The 11,834-nt window shown below is 39.7% G+C and overlaps 1 protein-coding gene across 1 annotated transcript in view; it reads right to left on the bottom strand.

Annotated features, from left to right (window-relative positions):
* Positions 1-286: 286 nt before the first annotated feature.
* RND3 (Rho family GTPase 3) overlaps positions 287-11,834 on the bottom strand; it is a 22,277-nt gene continuing 10,729 nt past the window's right edge. The window contains exons 3-5 of the mRNA XM_006157641.3: positions 7,955-8,064; positions 4,166-4,300; positions 287-1,608 (exon numbers count right to left, since the gene is read on the bottom strand). Coding sequence (XP_006157703.1) covers positions 1,357-1,608; positions 4,166-4,300; positions 7,955-8,064 — 497 coding nt within the window. The 3' untranslated portion in view covers positions 287-1,356. The remainder of the gene's footprint in view (positions 1,609-4,165; positions 4,301-7,954; positions 8,065-11,834) is intronic.

Below are 11,834 nucleotides of genomic sequence, written 5' to 3'. Positions count from 1 at the left end.
AGCTTGTTTTCAACAAGCGCCAACAATAAACAGGTCAAATCTGATTTCTTCTGCAAAAGAACCTGTGGTCAAAAAATATCTGTAAACTATTTAAAATGCTGATTATTTTATGTAACAACAGCGGTAAGTGTTGAACACGGACCTTGGCCACATCTGGTTAAGTGAGGTTTAGCAATTGCTCTCTAGAAATGCCCTAGTATCATGCCAAGGTGGACATTCTAATTTTCTGCTAGGGAATCTCTAAAGATTTGGGTAAGTGGGTCCTATTTATTGATATTCACTTAAAGAAAATGACATAAGCTAGCAAATCAGCAGATGCTGCCAATTTTGGAGCCTTGTCCCCAGATAATAGTCCTTTTACTTTGTATATTTGGTAACTTAATTCCAGGCGGCTTTACTCACAAACTGTGCTTTCTGCTACTCTTCCTCCATTCATTACCTCTTGTGGTGAAAATAGTACCTACATCACATTTTTTCCCTCTTGAATCATTCTATGACTTCAAATCAAGACACCTTTTAATTGACTTTGCATTTATAATCAACAATGGCAAAAAAAAAAATAAAATCACACACCTTTTTTTCTAGACAGCGCACAAAAATATTACATTGAGCAATTTACCACTTTTTAATGACAATCACAATGATGAACAGAACCATCAGACTGAATAAAAATCAACACTTTTTCTATTTGATCTATGCAATCTTTATAGTGCTGGTCTACATATCTTGTAAGACTGCAAAAGCCTTTATTTAGAACCATCTCACTCAGCTATCTTCAGGAAGGCAAGATTTCAAAGCCTTATAAAGTTTTCCTCTGGATATCCCATGGGTCCTGATATAATTTCCATTTTAATGATGAGCTAGGAGGAAATTAGATCACATCCTCTAGAAAACTAAATGCTAAGGTCACAGTGCCAGTTCCCTATTGAGGATGGTATATTAATATATACTTTCTGTAAAGGAGATTAAAACTTCAAAATCAAATCAAAGTAGAGATCCATGAATAGATTGCAATAAAAACAACACAAACAAAAACGCAAGCACCATTCAGAGTGCGATTTTTCTTCTTGGAGGTACTCGCATTCTTCCTCATCTACCTCGAGCCCATTTGTATCTCTCTTTTTTGGCATAGTTTTCAAGTCGCTTCAAAACTCTTCGAAATATTCACTTTCCACCACTCGGTCTACATGCCGAACCTAAGGACAGGATTCCAAAAAGATGAGTATTCTTTCAAATGCCTCCTAAGCCTCCAGTATCCGTGGCTTTGGCTGTGCACTTCATTCAGACTTCACCTTTTTGTTTTGCTGTTGCTTTTTACACTAGATTCCCTTGTCCTCATTAAAGATAACTAAAGATTCACATCACGGTGCAGCTTTTTGCTTTGTCCTTTCGTAAGTCTGTAGCAACTGCTGAGAGTTCTGGTCTGCTAGGCATGTGTGAAATCCGCTTTGTGGCCCTTTGTGATTTGTTCCGCTTAACGTTTTTATTTGTCTTATTTACACATGCCAAGGTGGCAACGTGAAAAATGTCTCTGACGCTATTTTCTGACTGTAAAGCTGAGCATTCAATATATGTAGCTGCTCCAATCTGTTTGGCCATATTTGCACCCTGAGAAGAAAAAGAAAGGATTTTAATCAGCAGAAAGACTTTGGGGTCAAGTTATAAAGTGTTTCTTAATACCACAAAATAATATTGCACTGCAAACACTCTCAAATGTGTCAACTGAATTTTCCAAGTGCAGTTGCAAAAAACATTTTTTTAATTTGAGTCATCTTATTTATTACTTCATAAATATGTACAGTCAAGGCCAGCCCAGTTATTATTACTCAATAGATACTGCTAAGTTTTCCATATTTGCTAAAGGATCTTATGTCACCGGGTCATTAATAAATGAGAGCCCTGATTATCAAAGACTTAACATGAGGTGATTCAAAGAAGTAGAAGAAGGCAATTCATCTTCGCTATCAACTGTAACCAAAGGAAAGTGGTTATTACATCTCCCAAGGTCACAACAAAGCAGAGAATTACCCAGATAATCTCACTATTAGAATAAATTAGTTGAAAATCATGAACATAAACTCTCTATTTTACTGACAGCTCTAGTAGGGGCTGTTTGGACATAAAGTTTGTTCCAGTAACCCCTAGGGTGGTTAATTTCTCTTTTCTTGAGTATAAATGTCTCTTAAGAGTAGCCAATAGGTATAAAAAACAAAGGCAATGAACGGAAATTAAAATAATTTTTTAAATGTATGTGATGGGACCAGCAGTTGGCGTAATGGCTATGTCACTGGACTCCCATGTAGTTGACCACGGTTCAAGTCCCAGGCCAAGTGGCTTAAACTCATGCCAAGTGCATGTGCGTGTGTGCCTAAAATCCCAAGAAGAGAACGGGAGAGAAGAAACTGTGGCGTGGCCATCCACCCTCGGAGGTGATTTCTCCCTTTCTGTCTCTCTATTTCTCTCTATCTTTCTGGTGAATGCATGTGCCCTATAGCTAAAAACCTCTCCCAAAAAAAAAAAAGTACGTGACTGTCTTAGAACCAAAATAAATTAAAAGGGAAGAAATAATCCTATTGGGGTCAGCAGGTGGCATGGTGGTTAAGGTGCCAGACACATGGCTGGCTGCAGTTTGAGTTCTGGGCCTGGCGTCTTGCTTTCTCTCTCCACCCCCCCTCCTGTGAACATACATGCCCTAGAGAAAATTAAAAATGATAATGACAATAAATAAAATTAAATAAATACTTTCTAAAGAAATAATACTATTATGACACCTACTACTTTATTGAACACAAAGGTTGTAATTTATTTTTTAAAAGATTTATTTAACTTTATTATTATTATTAATTATTATTTTATCTTGATCAGAGACAGAAAGAAAGAGAGAGAAAGTGAGAAAACAAGCTGCCAGGTCCAGGACTCAAATTGTGGGAGTCCAGCATCTTAAACACCATGCCACCTGCTGGTGGGAAAATATGTAATTTCTAAGTTGGCGCTCTACCAGTATACACAATGATAAACATGTATGTAACCATCAAAATTACTTACTTAAATAATCTAATTTTTTGTTTGATTGTTTGTTTGTTTGTTTCACTTTTTTTTTTTTTTTGAGAATTTTTTTGCTATGGGGCACATGTGCTTGCCAGACAGAGAGGAACAGAGAGACAGAAAGTGAGAAATCACCCCCCAAGGGGGATGGCCATGCCGCAATCCCTTCTCCTCCATTCTCCTCTCAGGAGCTTGGGCATGCACACACACGCCCCCGGCGTGAGTTTTAAGCCACCGGCTCCGGGACGTGAACCACGGTTGACTACATGTGAGTCCAGTGACATAGCCATTACACTAACTGCTGGCCCTTTTTGTTTTTTGAGAGGTTTTTGCTATAGGGCACATGCACTTGCCAGAAAGACAGAGAGAGACAGAGAGACAGAAAGCAAGAAATCATCCCCCAGGGGGGATGGCCATGCTGCTGCAATCCCTTCTCCTCCATTCTCCTTTCGGCATCTTGGGCATGCACGCACATGTGCCCGGCGTGAGTTTGGGGTCTGGGACTCAAACCACAGTCGACTACATGGGAGTCTAGCGACATAGCCATTAAGCTAACTGCTGGCTCCAATAATCTAATTTTTATTCATTAAAAATGCAAAATGAAGAAGACTACAGTATTTAAAATGATGAATACTAAATACAATCTGAACAGCTATTTCAACATTAACTCTCTCTAGACTCTGGTTATAGTTTTAAAAGAATGAATGACCTTCTGAAATGAATTCTCTATTGTAAATAGGGGGGGAAATGTTTGAGCAAATGATACATACCTTTATAATGATTTTATGGAGTTTCTGTTTTACTAATTACAACCTTTTTTTAGTATTTGATTGTGTGGTCAAATATACAATAAGATCACCTCTCTTAAAGAGTATTACTGATTTTGACTATATTCTCACTCTTAAATATATTTAACTTTTAATGCAGTGGTAGTTTCAGAGATATAAAAGGGTTGCATAAGATCAACTGCTTATGATCTCAACAACGTGTGACCGTGCCACTGAATGACAGAGTGGTGCACATTTCACAAATGACCACTGGCTCAGTCTTAAAAACAGCTCATTTAAAATTTCTTAAAATGTTTTTCAAAAACCACACCTGCACATGACAACATACGTACCTGATCGTATGACACCGGTGTCTGCCTGTGATTTGAGAGCTCTACTAATGTACTAACATCTGTCCGAAGATCAGACTTGCAGCCAACCAAGAGCATTTTGGTGTTGGGACAGAACTCCTGGATTTCACCTTTCCACTATGAGCAATAAATAAAATGAATAAATAAATAAATAACAAAGTGCTGGTATCCATATAATGAAAACAATCACTCCATTGAAAATAGGACTCAGAAACAACATTAAAAAAAAAAAGTGTCATTTCAGATATAAAAGTAAATTTGCAGTCATCTCCTAGGTAGAAAGTGGGTCCAATAGGAAATGCTTGTGTGTATTATTATTATCGACTCTCCTCTGTGACTCATCTGTCCCTACTGCAACAGACATGTTCAGTGTTGTCAGAGGTAGCTTCCACAATTTCTTAATTACTGGGGTATCTCTGAGAGATAAAATAGTGCTTTAAGAATAGTTATATATCTTAACAAGTAACTATATCCTCATGCATGTTGAGCTTGTCCTCCTCAGCTAGAAGGCTAGAGACCAGGCTGCATCAACACTAGTGTAAGTTCACTGACTCCGTCAGGGAAGGCTGAGGTATGCCACATGCTCAACAGAAGTCCTGCCATCTAGGAGGCTCCACCTGAGTGGCTGAGTCAACACAGACCATGCCATTTGCAAAACATCATCTTTTGGGCTATCAGGAAGGCATCTAGTCTTGCAGTTCTTATGCCCTTGAGTTAGTTTTTAAGTTACATAAAATGAAATATTTCTACCTAGTCCAATTAGGTTAGTTGTTTTGTGAGGTCACAATGATCATTAGAACCGCCAAAAATGCCTGCCAGGGAATTCCAAATGTCCTCCTTAAGAGTGAGCAGATGACTCCTGTGGTTTCATTTTCTCAAATGCGAGTTTCCCATCAGAACGGGAGGAGTTCACGGTGCTCTCAGGAGAGCCCTGGCTCTTGGAGAAGAGGGAGTAGAGGGGCTGAGATGGGAAAACGGTGCCTGACTCTTCCTGCCCACATTCACAAATGTGTAGTAGGTGCTCTACCAAGGATTGTGGTGGTGACAAAGATGATTCATACCTAGTTGTGTATTCCAGAGAGGAATTCACAGAGTAGCAGAGATAATGGATTCATGCATGTAAATGTAATACTATTGGGTTGTTGGGAAAGTCATGATGCATTTTTTGCAAAGAGAAAAACAGAAAAATATCTTACAACTTTCCCAACGACCAAATACATAAGAGGGACATCCTGCAAGAGTACAATGAAACCTCATTGAGGAGACATCTCCACATCTGGAGGTCTACTTTGGGCAATTGTCTAAAGTACGCCAGGGGACTGAAGGTAATAGCACACTTTACATAAAAGGAAAATTTGTCCACTGATTCTCTTTCTTCCTTCTCTCCTTCCTTCCTTCCTTTCTCCCTCCCCTCCCCTCCCTTTCTCTCCACTCCCCCTTCCTCCTTCCTTTCCTTCCTTTTTCCCTCCCTCCCTCTTTCCTTCCCTCTTCCCTTCCAAAATTATTCAGAAGCATCTACTCTATGCTATGTGGCACTGGAGTTAGCTCTGGAAAATGAATTGAAAAAGGAATAAGAAATCTCTGATTTAAGTTGCTCTAACCTCTTTGATAGTCAAGGACTTAAAGGATTCAATTAATCAAGACAAAGTATAGCAGGTGTTATCATGAGCCTTAAAGCTCACATGAATATAAGACATACTCATTAATATCTATCAGGCCAAAGTCACTATTCATTTAGTCTTAGAAAACAAAAGCAAAATAAAACAGGAGAAAGCCTTTCATCATAAATTATGTATAACTTGATACTACATCAGTAACACTCCAGTAAATAAGAAACCTCTTTTATCTATAAACAGAGCTAGAGACATGTTGTTATGTTGCTCTTCAGCTCTGTAATGACTTTGGCCTCCCTCTGCTTGTCTAGCAATTGTTTACAAGCATCAGAGAGAGGAAAGGTGCGTCCTGCCTGAATCTGACAAACATTAGCATTATTTGTATTAGATGTGTATTACTCAAAACCGAAAAGGGTTAAGACGTGAAAAAGAACCTTTGATCTATTAAGAAAGTCATATTTCATTGAACTGTGCTTGTAATGTTTTGTGAAGTTGGGGGGGGGGTGATTATACTTCAAATCCTTATTTCATAATGACAATACAAGCCAAGCAATCAAATACAATAGAGGGATATAAGTTAATTAAAACACACAAAATACAAATTCTGCTTAAAAAAACAAAACAAACAAACAAAAAAAAACCCCAGCCCAGACCAACTACCTGGGTGTTCCTCTTTCTCAATCCCTACTACCCTCTGAGGAGGCCACATGGGTTGCCACTAAGCTGACCCTGTTCTACTCTCAGGCACATCCTGTTTCTAAGCCATACCACATGGAGAAGAAGGGGTGTTCCCCCCAGGCTCTGATTCTGAAATCCCACAGTACTCAGTCCAAGACTCACAAAATAGCTAGCAAAGCTGATTCACAGATCAGCATGCACTTTTCTTTTTTTCTTTTTTTTATGAGGTTTTTTTTTTTTTTTTTTTTTTGTATAGGGCAAGTATGCTCGCCAGAAAAAGAGAAACAGAGAGACAAAAAGCTGGAAATCACTCCCCTAGGGGGGATGAACACACCACAATCCCTTCTCCACAATCCTAGATCTCCTCTCGGGATCTAGGGCACACACGCACACGCGCTGGCGTGAGTTTAAGCCACCGGAGGCCGGGACTCCAACCGTGGTTGACTACGTGGGAATTCCGCGACATAGCCATTATACCAACTGCTGGTCCCACAGCATGAATTTTCTATAACTATACAGAAGCTGAGTCCTAGGTCTGTAGGCCAAGAAACACCCCTCATTCCCACTGACCTCCCAGGACCCATCCCCCAACACATGCCCTTCCTCTTAAACTCCCTGTAGTTCCTCTATCCAGAGCCTCCTTGGGTCCCTTTCCCTATAGAACCTGACTTACTTTTCCCTCCAGAGGTATATAATTCACAACATGTTTACAACTGCAGTTTTTTTGTTTGTTTGTTTGGAGAGATTTTCGCTATAGGGCGCGTGCGCTCGCCAGACAGAGACAGACAGAGAGACAGAAAGCGAGAAATCACCCCCCAGGGGGTATGGTCACGCCACAATCCCTTCTCCTCCATTCTCCTCTCAGGATCTTGGGCACGCACGCACACGCACCCGGCGTGAGTTTTAAGCCACCAGGTCCGGGACGCGAACCGCGGTCGACTACGTGAGAGTCCAGTGACATAGCCATTACGCTAACTGCTGGTTCCCTACAACTGCAGTTTTTAATAGCATTTGACATAAACCTGATGATAAGTCATAATATCTAGAGACATAACCCTATTCATGCTATTCTTGATCCATTTCTGTTTCTAATAAACAACATTATAACTGAAACACAGCTTCTTTATTAAAATAGCTATTACTGCATTCATTTCAATATCTGAATTAAGGTCAAATGTAATCTATGATCTGCCAGATAAAGGACAAAAGAAGGCATGACTGACAATAATCAAAAATAGTTCTTTTTAGTGGCACCATTTCTACCCAAAGGACTTTGATAAAGATGTTGTGATTCAGAATTTGTGAAACAAAATTTCAAGCAGGCTCATCATCAAAACTAGGGACACCTGTATACAAGAACCCTGTTTGGTGTCGAAGTGTCCTAGCCAGTGTTTTCATTAGAACACTCCCAAGCCGGCCACATGTTTGCACTTTATATATCACCCAGTACTGAGCCTTGCCATCGTTCCCCGGCACTTGCCTTTTTTAGGACACTGTCCAGAGTCTCTGGTCTACTGATGTCAAAGCAAATCAGCACAGCGTCTGAATCTGGGTAAGAAAGAGGGCGGACGTTGTCATAGTAAGGAGAACCTGAGAAGAAACAAAGACACAAGTTTTCAGATGAAAATCCCCTTTTTCTGTCAGACATTAACTCTGTTTATTTGAGCTAAATCCCATGACTGTCTTGTCATAGCCCCACTCCCGCGTCCTCTAGTTCTTGGTAAAGAATGCACATACACCACAGCCCAGTTAGTAATATATTCATTTTTACTGGTCAATAAACAAAGCCTCATATATCTGGGCTGAATTCAAGGGAAGGGCAGATCCTTAAAGTGCAATCTGCAAGGTCCACAAAGACTAGAGCTCGAAGGTACCCAGGCGAAGTGGGGAAGCACCCGAGTCAGGAGGCCTTACGTGCAAATCTGTGTCCACCATTAAGGGGGAAGGCAGGGTAGTTTGGGGACTCTGTGCCTCTAATTCTCCACTAGTAAAATGAAGATGAGGATAAAATATCCACACCTGGGTTAAACAAACCCAGGTGGTGCCTGGCCATTAAGTAAGGGATCAGTAAGTGTTCATCATGATTCTTATGGTTGCGGGGTCACTATTGTTAAAACCTGAGCAGTAGCAACCACCATAAACTAAGCTACTTCCTGAGAAAGCGACTAAAACTCAAGATCAGGCTGATAGTGGGTTGGGATGAATGGGGACGGGAAAGGAAGAGAGGTTCAGCTATGCAAAGAGAACCACAGTAAACCATCTCAGTATTGCTCTGTTTCCAAGTTACAAGTTTGAATACGCTATTGACCTTTGAGCTTGCTTACTTAAACTTACCCACAAATTCTATATAGAATTTCTTCCTGTTACAACCAAGAACGCCATAAATGTCACAGTAGATCATGTCACTTCATTAGTTTCATCTCTGAGAGTGACACTAAGGCATGATACAAAAATCGTGACCTGAGTTAAATCCAGGGTACCCTAAAGGTTCAAGCTTCCACCAATTATTTTAACCATAGAACCCCCAGGTTGTTTAGAAAATTTCTTCTGTTCCTTTAAGAATTCCAAAAATATGGGCCATTAAATAAGGCTAATTATTGTAAAGTGGTGTTTCTATAAAATTAAATATAGCTTGCCAATTGCTACTTTTTAAGAAACCATTTTAACTGTACTGACATTTCACATGCATAACATGAAAATCATGTTATTAGGCAAATACATATACACATATATATTTGACTTCAGGGTAGAGAAAGAAAAAATCTACACCACCAAAGTGTTTGAATCCTTGTTTCATTTTGACATTGCTTTCCATTTCTAGCAAGAAAACATGACATGTTGTCCCCTGATAAATCAAAACCTCAATAGTAAAGTCAAGAAGAAAGAAAGACTTAAAAGAAGCTTTTAAAATCATCTTTTACATTTCTATCAAAACAAAATTTTTCAGAGTCTGCTCTTGTGATCTGAAAATTACTACAGTTAGGGTACATAAGTTCTGGGTTCCTAGTACTCAACTATGGCACAAGGGGTAACATTGTGACTTATTTATTTATTTTTGCTACAGGGCACATGCCCTCATTGGAGAGAGGGAGGGAGGGAGAGAGAGAGAGAGAAAGAGAGAGGGAGAGAAATAGTGAGAAATCACCCCAGGGGCAATGGCCACACCAAAGTTCTTTCTCCTCCATTGTCCTCTTGGATTTTAGGTGTGTACACAACACATACCCGGCATGTTTTTCAAGACACCAGGTTCAGGACTCTGCCATGAGGTTGGCCATGTGCCGTTCAGCTGCCTTAACCTCTGTGCCACCTGCTGGCCCCTTACTAGACAGCTTCAAGTCAAGCATGTCTGCTAAGCAAGGATGAAGGAAATGTTCCAGGAATCAGAAAGAAAAGTGGCACATGTCAAACCCAAGTTGTTCATAATTGCAGCAGCTCTCTACCTACATCTGGAACCAGGACCCTGATGTAACAGAGGCTAACAACTCACAGATATCCCCAAAGCTTAATGGGTTTAGAGTTTAAAAAGTCAACTATTTTAAGTATCAAGATATTACAAGTTGTGGCTGCCTTTTCAGCCATTTAAAGAAATCTGCAGTTAAGGGACCGATCCCCAAATAGTTCACACATTTAAACATTTGAGAGGCATCAACAATGAGATGGCTTGACACTATGTCAAAAGTTTCATGGAGAAGTGGAATTAAAGAATGAGTTGATCTGGCTCCAAAAAAAACCAAAAAAAAACAAACAAAAAAAAACCCCTGAAAACCATGTATAATTTTCTAACGCATTTTCAACAAACTTTTGAATACACCCCCCCCCAATGCCTAGATACACTGGTATTTCTGTATTTGTTCTATGAAGTTCTGACCTTTTCAGTTATAACCTTTCTTGTTTCTGTCTCCAAAGCCTAACTTTGATGCTGCTGTCAATATTTGGGTATCTCTTTTTAATCAGGCAATCAGAAAATGCCAGATCACAAAGTAGATCCCAAACACTGGGCAAGTACAGGAGGGAAAGTTTCCTCTGCTCTTTGAAGTGAACAAGAGATGATCTGACCCCAGACTTACAAAGTTAGAGACACCAACAGTGAGGTTAAGTCAGAAATCTAGTCTAGCTTCAGAAATCCCCTTTCTTGGAAATCATTCCCATTAGGAAAACCAACTCGCTCACTGTGGACAGTTTCCAGTCTCAAGCTGGTCTGAACATGGAAGGATGGGCACCTCCAGGTACCCCACCTCTTCAGAATCCAATGCTGTAGGAGTCCTCCCTTGCTAAGCTTGTGTCTAAGAATACTTTGCTTAATGGGCACCATTGTGGCTTTTCCAAATACAAAAGTTAAGAAAGTAGGAAAGACAAGGGCAGTTAAAGAAAGGTTAAAAGGGTCAAAATACTTTAAATCGGGCTTCCCAGGGATATCCAGAAGGATGTTCAACGTTCAGGTCACCACTGGCTGCAGAGACTACCCCTCCCTTGTGGACTGTGCTCTCTCCCAGAACATGTTTATGGCCACAGAGGGGTTGTGGCTTTGCGTCAGCCCTCTGTCACCAGCTGGAGACTCCGGCTTATTAGAGTCAAGTGAGCTGGCTTCTGTGTTTGCTTTCTATAGCCAAATAACTGCAAAGTTTAGGCTCGAACTTGATTCTAAAATGAAACTGTTTTCTTAAGGTAAACCAAGTCCTCATAGAGATTTGCTTCTGCTTCTGCATTTATGTATTTTACCAGTCTGAATGAAGAAAACCTACATAGCATAAAGGTTCATGGGAAATAAACCACCTTGCTCGTGGAGGAAAGAGGTAATTTTTGAAAGCTTTAACAAGATCTAATTAGGAATGACACTTTGATCCTATCCTATTACTTTTGCTAATGAACAGCACTGCTTTTAGATCTACAAGACTGTCCAAAAGTACTAATAAAACAGATCCTCACAACGATTAGGTATAAGCATAATTTGTCTGATCACCAATGACCAGAATAATTTGCCATTAAAAATAACAAGACTGCTTATTTATCCTGTGTTTTGATCAATTAAGGCTAACTTTTTTTTTGTAAATAAAATTTAGTCTATTTTTTATAATAAAAAAATAAGAATTAATAGAGAATTTTAAAAAGACTGTCCAAGCAGGAAAGAGCTAACAAGTCATCTGCTAAGCAAGAGTTCAAGGAAATAAAATCCTATGTGATTTTACAATGTTTACTCTGTCTGTAAGCATCTGAATTCTTCCTTATTCTTCCTTAGAAAGTCCAAGCAACTGCACAGAGGAAGCAAGGCAAGCAAAACAGGAGAGAGGACCTGGTGTAATCACAGGCATGCTTGGGATAACTCACAAGCCAAGAGAAGACTAAGAGGAATTCCAGGAATG

The sequence above is a fragment of the Tupaia chinensis genome, unplaced genomic scaffold (assembly GCF_000334495.1).
Source record: "Tupaia chinensis unplaced genomic scaffold, TupChi_1.0 Scaffold000549_1, whole genome shotgun sequence".
In the NCBI taxonomy this organism is placed as follows: Eukaryota; Metazoa; Chordata; class Mammalia; order Scandentia; family Tupaiidae; genus Tupaia; species Tupaia belangeri.
This window is presented reverse-complemented; position numbering and strand designations above follow the sequence as displayed.